At 42.4% G+C, this 17,185-nt stretch overlaps 1 protein-coding gene across 8 annotated transcripts in view; it reads right to left on the reverse strand.

The window, feature by feature from the left end:
• Znf827 (zinc finger protein 827) overlaps window positions 1-17,185 on the reverse strand; it is a 172,885-nt gene that overhangs the window by 53,152 nt on the left and 102,548 nt on the right. For all 8 annotated transcript variants that reach the window (XR_001234441.1, XM_005386658.2, XM_013515315.1 and 5 more), the window contains exon 8: window positions 13,357-13,460. Coding sequence is in view for 7 of the 8 variants with exons in the window: in XM_005386658.2 (XP_005386715.1) it covers window positions 13,357-13,460 (104 nt within the window). In the remaining variant the exon portion in view is untranslated. The remainder of the gene's footprint in view (window positions 1-13,356; window positions 13,461-17,185) is intronic.

Consider the following 17,185-nt stretch of genomic DNA (forward strand, 5'->3'; position numbering starts at 1 on the left):
AGCCAAAAAAAAAAAAAAAAAAAAAGACAAATGGGGAAAACAGCAACAACAAGAATGACAAGAACTCCACAACCAGATTTCTCATCATCACCCAAAGACAATCGCTATGAACATTTTGGTGAACTTTCATTTTTCTTTTTCATGTTCAAATGTCTTTTCTTTGAAAAAAGATATTAATTACTACGGAAGGCGTGGACGCGAAGGCAAGTCTTAGTATGACACCAGTGATGATATTTTTAAAATATCACATTTTGAGTGATAAAAGTAACAGTTGGGAGATAGATTGAAGTGCTTTAAAAATTAACATGTTTCACAAAAATGAAAAACAATTTGACTGAAAATACTGTCGAAAATAACTCACATATCAAAGCATGCCTATATGTTAAAAGCATTTAGAACACATTTCTTTTCCTTCTTTTTTACTTTTTATCATTCAATAAACTTTTCCTCTGGTTTCTCTTAGCAACTGCCTATACAGTACATACAAAATTAGCGAGCAAGAAATAATTGGTGTGAGTCATCCTGCCACAAAATGGTTACTTAAAATCCTCATCAGTTAATTCCTGTCTCCATACTCTAACAAAAAATGGCAGCAGGGATTTGAACTTAATTTGTTGTTGTTGTTGTTGGCTTTTTTGTAAATCACTCTGCCTCCAGGGCTATCTCACTCTCTAATTATCCTGTTTCCTGGACTCTTTCCCATTCCTATAAAACAGATGATTTCCTCGATAACCTTACCAGCCTCTGTCCCAGGACCCACCCATTCACCAAGCTTCCAGTTGAAGGTCCCTGAGCCTCATTCCATTGAAGTTAAAAATAAGTGGCTGCTCTGAATTACTCATTCCTGGATACATGAAGTGGGAAACTAGATTCTGCAGCTGGATGAGTCATCTTGACTGGAAAGCCCCTGATAGGAAAAAGGTATCTGAGCTTGCATGGAACAGAGGATGGGGAAATCACGAAAATGGCAGGCGCCAACAAACACCGGCCATATTTCTTAGTCTGAAGTAGCTGATGTCTTAAGATGGATCCTGTGTTCCAGACATTCTCTCAACAAGATTTTTTCCTCAGCATTTTCATCTCTTCCAACTCAAAATATCTCCATGCACTTTATATTCATGTCTACCATTTTTTCCTGGGGTCATCTTTAAGAATGGTTCTGCTAAAATGATCTTATCCAAAGCTCTAGGCAGAATCCTCAGGACAGAAGTACCTAGAGAGATCTGATGTCAAGGATTCAGTATGAGGATGCACGAGACAGATGCTCCTTGCTCAAAATGAAAAGAATTTATGGATGTTTCCTGACTATAAAAATAATATACACTTATTATAAAAATGATAGCCCATAAAATTTAAAATCACTTGCAATCACAACTACACAGAAGTAAAGCTAACCTTTTTAATATCCTTTCTGACCTTTGTTCCGGTTGTATATACATGTTCCTGCAAATGTTGGCATCAGATCATTCATGCGGATTTCTAACATGCTTTATATTCTCACGAACTACACAAACCTCACTTAACCCTGGCTTCTCACTGAAGGAGCTCATTGAAGAAAAATGACTAAGAATTACTGTTTTATCTACACTTTTAGTAGTTCAACTTAATCTATAGAATATTTGTTCCAAGTCATATTTGCGTTTCATGGGCTGTCCCAACTCTATAGTGATTCAGGTCTGAATTTGAATCTATTTCACAGTTTCCTGTAAATACTTACTTTAAATTCCTATGTGAACTGCTGCCCTACTTGGACCATGATCATATTTAAAAAGAAGCACATTTAGTAAAAGGAACCCTGAAAACATCTGTTAGCTCAAAGATGGGGAAACTTCTATTTGAAATAATTCCAGACTTTTTAATATGGGACTTAATAACATAGGGAATTCTATGACTGGAGAGTTTATTATTACACTTGAAAGTCAGTACTGGGTTTTCAAATTATTTAAGTAAAAAAAAAAATAAACAGGGTCTTGCTTTGTTGTCCAGGCTGGCCTCAAACTCCTGGGCTTAAGGTGAGCCTCCTTCTTCAGCTTCCAGAGCAGTAGGACTACAAGTGCCTACTAGCAGGCCTGGCTTCATTAACTTAAATGCTGAAATTTCACATTAGTCCATCTGAAGTCTTACTGTACTTCTACCTCCCACCCTGCCCAAAGCCCTACAACTTCTTCAGTAGTCAGCAGTTAGCCTGCATCTAAGGTGAAAAAATGAACACAATAGCTCTGCAGCTTTTCTCCTGCCAATGTAAGCCACTGTATTCTAAAAGGAGTTACTGGATGATAGTGTGAGCACTCCCATTAGGTAGACCAATTATATTTATAAAGGGGTTTATTGTACACCTTACAGTTGTAAAGGGACTCATTTTTAGGTTGTGGTAAAAGGAAACAGATCTGTATTATAATCAAAGTCTTATGCATTCCCTCTTTAAAACATTTAAATCTGTTGTTCTACAAACAACAGCTTTTCAACACTGTACTTTGCCTCACAGTTTGTTGAGCAACCATAGTGGGTGTCAGCGTCTGGTGGAATAAAGACCAACAGGACAGTTTATGCCCAACAAGGGCCTTATAACTAAGCCAAGGAGAAAACAGGAAATTGTAAATATCTAAGGACATCAAAGGAAGTAGTATCTAAACAAGTTTCAGAATTTCAGGGAATGATTTTCAAAGAGCAAAGATGAAGGAAAAAAGAGTAGAGTATGACGGCAGAGTTGATCAAAGTTTAGACTTTGTCATGAGGACAATGGAAAAGGAACCGGGGCTGGGGTTCAATCCTAAGGGTTGAACAAATGGTGTTCAAACTCAGGATTGAGCAATGAGACATTCCGTCTAGAAAGACAAGTCTAGCTGTGGGACAGAGAGAAGGGAACGGAGCAGATGATAGTGAAGGGAGGGAGACCAGTTGGAGTCAGGGATGAAGATTTGCATAAAGGAACCTGGAATTGAATGGAAAGAACATAAGTAGGAAAGATCTAGAAAGATCAATGCAGGAGGCCCTGGTAACTGAATGACTGCATCAGGTGAGTGAGCTGTAACAAGGATGGTAGGTGACACTGTAGTACTAATGTCCCTTCCCAAATATCATTTCACTTTCTACCTCTAGGCCTGACTTCCTACTCCAGCACCTGTGTCTATTTCCCATGGGTTTTCTGAGGCCACTGAAGCCTGCCTGGCTCACCTGGGTGGTACAGCAGAGTAAGAGGGAATTAACTCTCATGGGAGTAGTTTTTTTCAGTGATTGAGTGTAAACATTCCAGCTCTTTCACCCTTTATATTGGAAACTTTGAAGTGTGTGTCCTATATTGCTTCCCAGAGTTCCCCAGTCAGTCTTCTGTCACTGTGATAAGATAGTGAAGGTAATCAACTTATAAAGAGGAAAGCTTTATTTTAGCTGATAGTTTCAGTCCATGGTTGCTTTGCCCCTTGCTTTTGGGCCTGTGGCAAGGCAGCATGTCATGGGGGAGCATGTGGCAGAGGAAGGTGCACACTTCAAGGAGGATGGAAGCAAAGACAGAAACAAGACGGGCCAAGGTTCCAGTATCTCCTTTAGAGCATGCTCCCAGTGACCTGACTTTTCTCCACTGGGCTTTACCTTGAAATAGTGCCACAGGCTTGTAACCAAGCCTTCAATACATGAGTCTTGGGGAGACACTGGAGGTCGACAGCTCTAGGGAAGTTATTCTTCAGTTGTCCACACTGGTAACCTGTCTAAAAGTGTTCATCTTATTAGTTGTCCCTTTCCCTGGCTTATATTCCCATCCCTCCGTCTGTCTTTCTGGTCTAATTTCTAAAAAAAAATCCCTCATTGCACTCAAATTTTCATTTCAGAATCTGCTTCTGGGGGAACCTGAACAAATGATGTTTAAACTTAGGGTTGAGTGGTGGCAGGTGATGTCGACGAAGACGATGATGACGATATGATTATGGTGATGATGCTATCTACCAAGACAGAAAAAAATAAGAGGGGACTGTTTTGGAGAGGAAATGTTTGGAAAGTGTGAGGTGGGGGACACGATGTGCTCAGTTTGGGACCTGACAAATTTAAAGAGCTCCAGAGGCCTCTATGTGAAATGTCTCACAGAGCACCTGGAGATGGTATGAGGAACTTACTAGTAAGCAAACAAGAACAGTGGCCATCCTTTGGCTTTTAGTTAACATCTTTTGTTTCTGAACAGTAAACCGAGAACAGAAAAACTAAAAAGCTGTTGAAAAACCTGGTAAAGGAGGCACAATGACTGAGGCAGGAGAGAGGGAGACGGAGAAGGAAATGAAGCCCCTGTCTATCATTCCATGAACTAGTACATCCAGAAAGGACTACTGTGTGGTGTGGGGGCGTCCTTCTTACAGAGAGCCACTCATTTAGCCTACATATGGGAATACAGAATCATTTGTCTGAATGAAAATAGATGGTCTAGTTTGTGACTGGAATGACTTTTCTCTTTTTTCTTACCCTGGTTACCGGAGGGCAGTAGCTGCCCTCAAAAGGAATAAACACAAAGAAGAAATTGCATGAAATGAGAATATGTATTTTTGATAGCACAGGAATGGAAGAACATATTGTATATATAAAAAAGGCCCCATGGATTGAATTAGCCAGTCCCAAACTGAAGCCAGGGTCACTCCATTGCAATTTTCAAACAAATACTCTCCACCATCCATTACGCGTACTCAGAATTTGGCCTTTTATAGCACTATTCATTCTCAAAGCATCTAAATAGTCTCTGCAAAAGTAAAAACACAACTACAGACTGTTGAGCGCTGATAAACAGCATTTGGAATACTGGATGTGAGCATGTATACATGCTCTGCACAGAGGACGACACCAGGCCAAGGCCGAAGTGGCCACAGCTCTGGGGGCAGGGGCACCTGGGCCTCAGAAATAACATTCTTAACCTGGATTTTTAAAAAGGCTTTTGGACCATTTCCTACTAAGTATTGTCTTTGATACCAACTCGCTCGGCCCACATAACATGTGGGCGAAATAATGGGGCCTGGCTAAACAATCAGGTGTTTTTTTTTCCCTGCTCTTTGTGGCTTTTCATAGATATTTCAGGTGAGGAATCCAAATCAGATATAAATTTCTCTTTTGTAAAGGTAACTATCCTTTTAAAAACCTGCACTTCAGTAGGTGAGTCCGTAATTGCTAGTCCACAGAGACCAACAATTCAACTAGTTTTAATTAGTCACATTTTTGAGAAGGACTACATCAGACACAAAGCTGACAGTGCCTAACGAAAGACCTTTCTCTGCATATAATATTGAAGGACTGACAACCCATCTTTGGAAAATACCTACAATAAGACCAAACCAGCTGGTGAGGCACAGATGGGGTTAGTTGTGAGCACAGTTTTAGCTTCAAATAACATTATCTGGTTTAGGAAAATCCATAACTATAAAACTTCCTCTCTCTAGTAAACAGCTGCCAGACTGCTACTTATCTCCCAAGTACATCAAAGGAATGCCATATGCAAAGTGCAAGTTTTCAGATTTGAAACACAACAGGAAGAAGATACACCAACCTACATGTCCTTAGTCCAGAGCCATCAGTTTGTGTTACAAATGGAAAAGTTTCCTCAACCTGTAACTTGTGTAACTGGTCTATTGTTGGCACCACCACTGTCGTAGTCTGAAATAATGCACATTCTTATCCAGCATGGCCGAGAGGTGGGCACTTGGCACTCTATCTGCAAATAAGTCGGCTGGCCTGGGCAGAAAGAATTCTAAGCACACAGCTCAGTGAATATGTGGCTGTAATCAGCAGCCAGATCAAGACCAATTGGCACCCTAGCTTTCTAGAAGCCTTCTGATGCCCCTCCCTCCCAGTCACTACCACTACCCATTGCTGTATCTTTCAAGAAGTTTGTATGGTGACCTGTTCTCTCCCCAGTTCTGGGTGGGGTGGTGGAGGCAGAAGTTTAGGATAAGAAGTTTAGGATGACGCCCTTCCACTAGACTCTGATCTTCCCCTGTGCCAGCTGTAGCTTTGGACTTAAAAAGCACAGACAGGGACCAGACGTGAAGCTATAGCATCACTGCAGTTGGTAGAACTTTCGAGATAGACTGGTCTATGGGAAGAGCTTGGAGATTGTCTAATTTCCTTCTACTGGAAATAGGGCTAGGAAGAATCCAAATTCTCCTGAATCTCGTTAGAACTTTCCTTTCACTGCTGACCAGATCACCACTGAGTGATCTGGTCTATTTTATTTAATGAGACAGTTTTATCACAGCTTAGTGAAACTACTTCTAGGAACTAGGCAGTGCATTAAAATCTAGTATGTCCTAAGCAAAAGCAGTACTCCAAGCGACCATGATATTACCAGGGATTAAAGGAAGAGAGAAAAGATAACCATGGAAGAGTACAAAATTAAAATTATATTAACAAACAGTAAATATTTATCATACAAATTCTTCAGATTATCTCATTTTAAAGGACTAATTTTTATCCCTAACTGAAAGGAGATGGTCTATCAGTAATAACTAAAATGCTAAACAGACATGGTGGCTTAAACCTGCTGTAATCCCAGCTACTTTGGAGGCTGAGGCAGGATGATCCCAAGTTTGAGTCCAGCCTGGTCAGCTTAGTGAGACTCACTCAAAAATAAATAAATAAATAAATAAATAAATAAATAAATAAATAAATAAATAAATAAGGCAGAGGGTGTACCACAGTGTGAAGGCTCTGGGTTCAAGTCCCAATACTGCAAAATTACATGAATGAGTGAATGAAGAAGTAAAATAAAAAATAATACTAAAAAAAATTCCTAAGTGCTCAGGCAGCATGTGAGCAAACACTGGGGCTGGGGGTGAAGAAGGGAGCTTCTCTCTGCTCCCAGGCTATTGGCTTATCACCTGACTTGGTATGCAGCACAAGAGGACAGAGAGAAAATGCACCATGCACTTCCGGGTTTGAATGCTTGTACTGCCACTTAGCAACTCTATGACTTTGAGCAACTTATAAAAACTTCAGAACTTCCACTTAGTCACCTGTGAATTGTGGATAATTCCCATGTCTCATTGAGTTCTTTCCAGAATTAGAGAGATGACATAAGTCCCGTGACTGACAACCTAGTAGACCCTTGATAACTGTTCATTTCTTTCTCTATACAGAATGAGATGGTTTCATCAAAAAAGAGTTTAAATTAGGGATGTCCAAAAGCACCCAATGTTCTGTTGTTTATGAGTTAGCCAAACTTTAAAAACAATTTTCTATATTTGAATTAGGACTGAAGAAACCACTTTCCCATAACCCAGGACAGCTTTGTATTTCAGTGTCTGTTTGTCTTTCTCAGTAGGAGGTAGGGACTCTTAACATATAAAAATGTGACAGACATACCTTAAGACATATATTTTATTTTATTTTATTTTTTGAGTTTTTTTCTGGTACTGGGAATCAAACTCATGACCTTGCACTTGCTAGGCAGGCACTGTGCTGCTGAGCTAAACCCCCAGCCCAAGACATATATTTTAAGTCAAGTGTCTTACAGAGGTCTCAGTGCTGGCCAATAGCATGGCAGCTGAGGGTTACTTGCAGGTGGTGCTACAGTGCAAGGTGCCATTTATTTAGATTTCAAAAAAGTCTATGTGTTAGTCAACTCTCCATTACTGTTAGTAAACACCTGAGATAAACCACTTATAAGGAAGAAAAGTTTATTCTGGCTCACAGTTTCAGAGAGATCAGTCAATGATCAATCGGTTCTGTTACTTTTGAGCCTTTATTGAAGCAGAACATCATGACAGGGAGCACATAGCAGAGTAAAACTGGTCACTATATGGTGATGAGCAAAGAGTGAGATGGGAAGCAGGAGTAGGAAGGGAAGGCAGAGTGGGAGGGGGAGGGAGAGGCCAGAATTGTGATATCCCCTTCAAGTACATGCCCCAGGGACCTAACTTCCTTCCAGGAAGCCCTACCTTCCAAAGGTTCCACCACCTACCAACAGCACCATCAGGAGAGGACCAAGTCTTCAACATATGGTTCTTTGGAGGAATGTCTAAGATCCAAACCATAACAGAATAGGGCACAGTACTACTTGGGTTAGATTGATGGGCAAAGAAGAGAAGAGAAAATGGGCCAAGAATTGGCCTGGGGACAAGGCCAACAATTTCTAGACTGCTCTTTTGATTTAATATCAAATCTTGATTGGCATACCAAGTACAAAAAGGAATTTGGATATTCCCCCTCAATATCCAAAGAATCTTATTTTTAGAGGAATGCTGTTCTTGATTTTTTCTCCTTATTGGTATATCATAAATAACAACAGAATATTTCTGCTTTTTTTTAGGCAATTTAGCAAAGCATGGGGTTAGAGATTTACAAATATAATTGCTGATATGTTTTGTACCATTTAACTCCAGCCTCCATCTGAAATAACAAACAGAAGCACTGATGACTCCAAGCACTATGAAAGAGTCCCTGGAGACCCACATTTTCCTTCACACCCATTTTGGTTATGTTTTTGTTTTTTTGGCTTAATACATATTAAGCATACTGTGACTTCAAAATTGTAATAACACAGAATTGCAGTCCCACATTGTTTTGGTGCTGAGGCATACTTTTATGTAGTTCCCTTAATAGCCCTTGCTCACTCAAAGTTGATGGAAAAATAAAAATAGTTGCAGGTACAAAGGTAATGGGTCTACTCTTTTTTTTTTTTTTGAAACAGGGTCTCACTATGTAGTCCAGGCTGGCCTTGAACTTGTGATCTTTCTGCCACAGCAACTCAGTCATGTGTGGGGTTACACACATGTGCTACTAAGCCTAGGTGGAGTGGATCTACTCTTAATGCAGAATCACTCTTTGTGCTGCCCCCAACACTTAACTTCAGAGTCTTTCTTCTACTCAGGTAAATCTTGGATCAATGAGACCACAATAAATTAAACAAAATACATCAACTTATACATGGTCTGTAATTTCTACCTTACTGATAATAGGAAAGCCATTTCTTTGGTAAAATCACCACCACCCAAGCAACCCACTTATGGATGGATTTAAGGGTATCTGTCCCCACATTGATGACCCTAGCCAAAGGTAAGAGTGGTTTTCACTTTGTCACTTTCTGTTGTCACCTCTAAGACACTCGCAGCAAGTGACAATGTTAAGTGTTGGCTCTGAGCATTTTTTGATTCTCAGGGAAGTCAGTCTAGAAATATTGGCAACAACCAAGGCCAGGACACCGTGAAGCTCTGTGTTTATTCTGTTTCTTTCTGTTGGTGGCAGCTGTGAGTTTTAGATACCATCTGCCGAAGGCAAATGCCTAGTTAACTGTGCTATTCTTGATTTTACAGTCCACAGTTCTACCAACCTCACCCCACTCTGCTACTCCCTCATTATGTCCTTTCTTCTCCATCAGGCCTGAAATGCAGTCCTGACACACTGAATTTACCAACAATCCTCTTGGCCCAGAGCTCTTTTCCCTGAAATGACACTCTCACCCACCTCCCTTGCCCTGTGGGCTTACTTGGAAGACGTTTGAAAGACAATTTCATCTTACAAATATGAAATATATGTGTTAGCCTTCTGTTGCTGTGATAAAACACCTGAGGACACCAACTTAATAAAGGAAAAGGTTTATCTTGGCTCACAGTTTCATGGTTACTTGACCCTCCTGCTTTCTGGGCCTGTGGTAGGACAGTACATCTTATGGTGGAAGTTTTTGATAAAGGAGACTGCTCATCTCATGGCAGCTGGGAAGTGAAAGAGAGAGATGGAGGAGAGGGAGCAAGGTCCCAAGATCCCCTGCAAGGACAGCCTCCAATACCTTACTGTCTCCCCTTAGGCTCTACCTCCTAAAGTTTCTACACTCTACCATTAACATCAAAATAGGGACAAAGCCTTCCACGCACAGCCTTTGGGGGCCAATTCATATATATATATTTTTTTTGGTTTTTCTCCGGTACCGGGAACCGAACTCACGACCTTGCACATGCCAGGCAGGCGCTTTTGCCGCTGAGCTAAATCCCCAGCCCCTGGGGGCCAATTCAAATCCAGACTGTAGCTGTATCTAAAAGGACATCGAGTCTATTGTTGAAATTCTGCTGTGTGTTTGCAATGTTTGCAGAGATTTCTCAGACTACCACTAGGCATGTTAAACCTCATTAATTATGGTATCTAACAATTGGGAATCTAAGATAATTCTCTGGGCTGACATTTATCTTTGCATTTTCTGTGGAATGAAGAGTTTGCTAAGCAAATGAAGAGCAGAAATAATATTTTCATGGTAGAGTTTAAACTACCTGGGGGAAGATTTCTAAGGGCTCTGGGGCTTTCATTTTCATACTTACAACAAATTATTTTCCACCCAGTCACTAAAGCCAGCTGTCTTCTTCCTGGCTTGTCTGTTTCTGCATAGCCACTATCATCAGCAAAGCTCCCGAGTCTCCCCAAACAGTCACCTCACCCTCTGTCTGCTTTCTGGCCCCCTCTTCCTTTCTTTCTATCCCAGGGCCTCACTGACAGTGCTCTCCTAGGACACTGGAAGACCCCTGTAGGGATCTATTTTTTGCTCCCATACCCACTAGTGATTCCGCCATCCGCTGCCCAATAGTTTTCAAAATTTTTTATAAGCACCCAGGACCCTTTTACCCTAGAAATTTAAGTCTTCAATTATAGTTTCAGTCTCCTTGTCCCCTGCACTGAGTTTAGCACTGTACTAGAACAAATGTAGCTCTGCAATATGGATCAGAAACACTTAGGGCCAGATGTATCTTGGGATTCACACTTTTTCTGATTTTAGGGGCATAATTTGGTGCATAAAATGTATTTTATGTAATACACAAACACCAGCACTTCATCATCAGCACAATGACATTTTTGCAACAAAATCTGACTTTCTCTCTTCTTGTAATACATGAATAGTCTTCCACTAGGTTTGGTCAAAAAATATTTTATCATGTTTTGGTTACTAAGTTATTTTGAATTTCAGAATTGTGATTAAGGGGCTATGTAGCTGTAGCTGGTATAGAATGGTCATTTATCATTGTCCAAACTTGAGAGAAATACGTTCTTCAAGTTTTACTTAATTCAGACTAGCCTGCTCCACAATTCATCCAAATTACTGAGGCTTTCCTTATAACACTGTCTCGAAATGATGAGAATTCTATGATCGCAAGGTTATCCCTATCATTTAAAATTTTTCTAATTTGAACTCCACTTCCCAACCAGTTTTACCTTGCTTATTTTTTTTTTTTTTTTTGTCTTTTTGAGACAGGGTCTCATTATACAGTTCAGGCTGGCCTTGAACTCACTTTGTAGCCCAGGCTGGTCTTGAACTCGCAATGATCCACCTGCCTCAGCCTCCCCAGTGCTGGGATTACAGGCGTTCGCCACCATGCCCAGCTACCTTGCTTATTAAATAACAAGTGTTCCTTCTTAATTGTTCATTTTGGAAAATGTAAACACAAAGTAATCCTTTGGGTCTCCCTTTGCCTACAGAAAGGCTCTGTTGGAAGTACACAACATTGAATACCCTTAGGCAGAGTGTATTTGTATTTTTTAAAAATGCTAGTTTATGTTGATCCCCTATCATCCCCAAATAAGAGTTAACTTCAAGGTGTAAGTTTACATAGTTTGTAATATAAGTCTATCAAGCGAGCAAATCACAGAAAACTTCTCCATGCTGTGAAACAGACTAGTATCACTCTTCTAAACTCAGTCAATAAACCCTTCTTTAAACACAGCCAAGCCAAACACTATACCGGTGATGCACGGTTTGTATATACATCATGGGATACTGGCCATAGGGGTCACAGCACTCTGACAGGCAATTCCTAGGCAGTTATTTTGACATTAGAAAGTCACAATCCATCAACTTAACAGCAGGGCAATAATTTGGGGACCAGGGAGATGGCTATTCAAAATGACGCTGTGGGAAGCAAACAGTAGTTCCAAGAGGCCCCTCTGCAAATGAAGACATAAGCTAAGCAGAATTTCTTTCCACCTCTGGAACCAACTATTATGTAATGTGTTCTGTGTAAGCATGTTATTTCTGGGGTGGGGGGCGTGAATAGAAAATCTCTACGTGCAAAGCTAAAGAAAACAGACTCTGCCTGGACATGTGGAGAGAAGAGATAGATCTGCTATTGTAGAACTAAAGAAGGACAAAGGGCCACCTTTCTCCCACTGTGCGTTACACACCACTTCCAGTGACCTGTGGTACCCGAAGTCAACATTTCAGACTATGTTGCTTGACTCTGTAGTATAAACTAATCACCCCTCCAGCACTCTCTGACACAGCCCTCCTTAGAGACGTGGGAGATGCCTGGACTTTGTTCTTGAAGGGTAACAGGGCTGACAGTGCTACTGCTACCAGAAGTCCTTCCTAGACGCAGGAAACCTCAGTCTCCCACTCTGTTCTCCTATATGCAGGAGAATGGTCCTTATGTATAGGAAGGAGAATGGTCGCCACTGAGCACTTCTGAGATTCTGCCAATAGCTGTGAAGGAGGGCAACACTGGCCGCAAGTTCCCGGCTGTTGAGTTGGTAGTGGGATGGGAGTGGGGGTGGGGCGGAAGTATGGACTATAGCGAGTGGTCCTCAACTGTTTTCATTCTGCAGTCACTCTGAGGACACACAGATCTGCCCTGGGTGACAGCCAGGCTACTGGTAAAAGGACAGCAAACATATCTTCTCTTTTATTCTGGAAAGGAGAAATGAAAGAGGAGGAATGGATAGGAAATTATTTATGGATGGCTGAGATGGCCAAAGGAGCACTGCATGGGTATATGTAGATACTCATGGCTAAGAAGAGAGATGGAATCCGGGTAGCAAGATTTTCTTGATGTGTAATGTTGCTTCTATGGAAATCAATACGGTCTTTGTGGCCACCCACATGCCACCAGGGTCACAACTTGCCTGACTGGGGACTAGGGTTCTCACCACTGTCCTCTGGCATCTTGCTGGCTGCCTGCCTGAAATACTGACAATATTTAAGGCAAATTAGTTTCAGGTTATCCCTGGTTATTTTATGTGATTTTTTTTTTTTTTTTTTTTTTTTTTCTCCGGTACTGGGAACTGAACTCACGACCTTGCGCTTGCCAGGCAGGCGCTTTGCCGCTGAGCTAAATCCCCAGCCCCATCCCTGGTTATTTTAAAGAAAAATTCACTATATGTATAAAATATCAGCAAGTAAAGGACAACCGGCTCTTAAAGCAATAAGCCCTTAAAGCAAAGAGGAAGAGGTCATCAAAGTCTACATTTTATTTTAATAAAGTTTTGTGACCATTTAAATGGTATTTCTCCTTTTCTAAAAGCTGGCTTCACCGAGATAACTACAATGCATCAGCAAGTATCTGAAAACTCACACATTTCAGAAAAGCAATTCTCAAGCAACCAATCATAAGAGCAAAGTCAATGATGTGTCCATACCTGGAGTGGATATTCTTCCGTGAAGTACAGACTCACTGGGCAGCAGATCTTTTGAGTTGGAGGTGAATGGTGATTGTCTAAATGTGTCTTCTGAAAAGAAAGGGCTGGAGATGGGGGAGGAGGAGTGAGTTTTAGTAAATCAAAGTTAATTTAAGACACCCAGATCATCTGGCCCAAATCAACACATAATATCGGATAAGGTACTGTATTAAGTGATGTGTGAAGAATGGAAGATTATGGTTAGAACAAAGAGTGAGTTTGTTATATCAGAAAAGTGCCACCTGTGCACTCTGCCTATTGGTTTTATACGTAGGGTGCAGAGATAAAATGTCGCTTCTGGAACTCTGTCAGATCTGCTGAGGTGCACAGCTGAGCAGTCAGTGCTTTCTGGGTGTGTTGTGCCCACAGGACAGGGTCAGAAATGGAAAGGGTTCCGGAGTGGAGATGGAAATGCCCTGGCTCCCCTACAACCTATCTTTGGAGCCCTCAGGGGCCAGCAGCACACATCACATCAGAAGCACAGCTGGCTGAAGCCAGAGGCCGTCGCACTGCAGGAAACAATTTTCTGGTCCTCACAGAAAACCGCTGCTGCAACCTGAAACTGGGCTGATTCTGAAGGAGTTTAAAGTTAGGAACAGGGCTGCAGGGAAGGAGCCAGGGTTACCTCTGTGTACATAGAAGGTAGGCCCTGATCTGAGGGACCCTACGCTCTCCTAGTAGCCTAACTAGAACCAGAAACAGGGCCACCAGACTTTCCACTGCTGTTCCCCTCATACCACAGCCACAGCGAATGCAAAGGTTAGGCTGTTTTTAATCAGAGGTCTCTAAACCAGTCATAGGGTCTGCCTTCCATGCCTCTAAGGTCAACGATGTGTCACAAGTAAGTACCACAATCACACGTGAGAATGCTACAGTAGCCATCAAGTCCAGCCTGGAAAATGGAAAGACTTATTTACATCCAACAGAGAAAATTCAACCCAGGGAACTGGGGTACCCAAGTGGGAGGAAAGTCCATGGGGAAGAGAGGAGGAGCACCTTCAAGCCACCACCATGCTGCCGCTGGAAGAACAAAGGAGGTCCATGGAGCCCAGGCACCGGGGTCACCTGGTGAAAGCCGGAGACAGGAGGAGCCTGCCCATGGGAGAGGGAACTGCTGCAGGAAGAAGTGAAGCAGAGGCAAAATTTGAGCCTCCTTAAGCCCCACCTCATCTCCGCAGGGCCTCAGACTGGCTGAACCTATGCAGAAGGCAGGGGACTCTCAGGACCAGTGAGCGTTGCTTTTCTAAGCATGTTCCATGGCTTTAGTTACTGCTACTAAATTCTAAAAAGGGGATATTAAGATGAAAGTGGGAGGCATTTTTTTTTAAGTAAAGCACACTTGGATAGATAACAGAGTCTTTATGTGCTTGTCAGACTACATTTAATGTAACTTTGCCCAGCATTCTTTTTATTGACATCTTCAACTCCAAACAAGTCTCAGATAGTTTAAAAAGTGGAAGGGTGATGGGCCAGTAGGCCATGAGGCACCAGGGAGCAAGCCAGAAGATTTGTGGTCTTCTGGCAAACACCTCAAAAACTAGAGGTGGCAGAAAGCACAGTTTGGTGACTTCCTCAGTGCATGCACTGGAGAGTATGCAGCTGTGTTCATACCCTCGCTCTACCACTTGGCAGCTGTGTGTCCTTGCACAATTACTTAACTCTGAGCCTTGCTTGTCTATAAAATGGGCTTATAACAGCATCCCTATTTCACAGAGGAGCTGTTGAGTATGAGAGTCCAGAGAAACTGTGACTCCGGCTGCAGAAACCATCTTGAGATTGGAGAGCTCACAGAACTGTCTGAAATGTGTAGACTCCCCTTTGGGGCCACCAAGAGTTCCAAGAGGGGTGCTGCAGGGGTACCTAGAACAAGTGCCACCACAGAGAAACATAAGCCCTGCCCTCGTGTTTGCAGTCATTGTCCTTCAGTTTTAGTGTAGCTGTTTAGCAAGTGCCTACAAGATGACCGGCGCTGGGAATATAACCCATGAGAGAGGCATCTGCTAACCCACCAAGCACGAGGGGAGGAGAGTTGCATGGGGCCAAGGCTGAGCAGGACGGGGCAAATGCAACTACGGGAGCGGCCAAGGGCTTTCCTGCGGAACTCCAATGGAGCTGAGCTCAGAGTAGGGTGCTGGGAATGTGGCCCAGTACCTCCCCAGAGCACAGCCAATCGCAGAGCTGGAAGAAAGCCCTCTGTAGAGGGAGAGGAGGCTGGACCCCAGTGCAGCACCCACAATTTTGTACCAGGAGTAGAGGAAGCATTGCAGCCTCCTAAGTGAGGGATGAGGGAACAGCACTTTAGAGGCTGTAGCTGCAACATGTAAACAAGAGAAGTTGGAAGGGAGGGCAGGGGAATATGATGGGTCCATTGAAAACCAACTCTGACGTTTTTAGACGAAGCAAGCTGAGGCTGCCACCCCGCAGTTGGGGAACAGCCTCCTAGGTTTTGCTGATTAGTGGCAATGGTGCGTTTTGCATCTTCACACTCTGCAGATTTCCCCTGATGTGAGGAGTGAGGCTCTCTTATCACTGCGCTGCTCAGAAGAGATGGGGTTGAAAGGCAGCAATCACTGAACGAAGCAACTTTCCAAATAATTTTCTACTTTGAATGCCAGTTTTACCGCATATAGAAAAGAGGAGCAAAGAATTTGAAGGAAATCATGCCGAATACGATAAATGCTCAAAGGAGTGGCAATGTTTTATGGGGGCCAAGAGTAAAAGGAGAAACTTCCGGAAGCCAAGGGAAAATAAGATCTTATATATAAAGAGAAGATACTAGGTTAACCAGGCATTGGTCTCGGGTCAAACGGCCCATGGCAATGCTTTGCATTTGTGTCAGGAGTTGGAGGATGCAATGGTTTGACAGTGTGGAATCAGAAGGAGCTGAGTGAGCCTGAGTTCCTTATCGGTCACTTAGTTAAGGAAGCTTTGTCGAATCCATAACATCTCTTGTCTCAGTTTCACCACTGGAAAAGAATTTTTAAAATTCCAACTTTATAGTGGTGCTGTAAGGGCTCAATGAGATAGTTCATGTTAAATTTATTAGTAGATACACAGTACACACTCAAAAAACAACAGTAATGTTATGTATCTGGTGCTATTTTAAAGTGCATTGTGTGGGCTGACTACAGTTAATCCTCATGAGATGCCTAGGAGAGTGGCTATTTTACAGATGAAGAGATTGAGGCTCACTGAAGTTAGGCAGCTTCCCATGCCCAAGCACCACGCTAGCATTTGAATCATGCAGGCTGGCTTCACTGTCTGCATACTAACCTGTGCTACACTGCCTCTTGTGTGGCCTCTTAGCACCTAGAAAATTCTAGACAATACAGACTCAGAAATCCTTCGTGAAGCAGACAGAGCAAAAATGACGAGATGAGGAAGGAGGGACGAAGGAGGTAGCGTGCAACCATTTCTGTACCCATGACCCTCTTTTTCAATTGTCAAACAGAGCAAGGGAAAATTATTTGAGTCCCTACTTCTTTCTCTCTAAAGACAGAGATCCTTCAGTTTTCTAGAACTTCTGCAACCCACAGGTCTGGTCAATTTGCAAACAGTCTTTACTGTTTTGCACCCACTAAAGCTTCTGAGATTGCGCTTGTCTCTGTGAAGCTTAAACGAAAAAGAAAGAGCAATGGGCTCCTTAGGTGTGCACAGACCTCCGTTCAGCACAGACAGGAGGCTCAGAGGGGCAGTCTGACTACACCAACACCATGCAGTGATCTTTCTCCTATGCAAACTAGCACTGTGTCGCAGGGAACTGAAAAAGAGGGAAAGGCAAACTTGGAGG

Source organism: Chinchilla lanigera, unplaced genomic scaffold, assembly GCF_000276665.1.
Source record: "Chinchilla lanigera isolate Chin_1 unplaced genomic scaffold, ChiLan1.0 scaffold00027, whole genome shotgun sequence".
NCBI classification, from domain to species: Eukaryota; Metazoa; Chordata; class Mammalia; order Rodentia; family Chinchillidae; genus Chinchilla; species Chinchilla lanigera.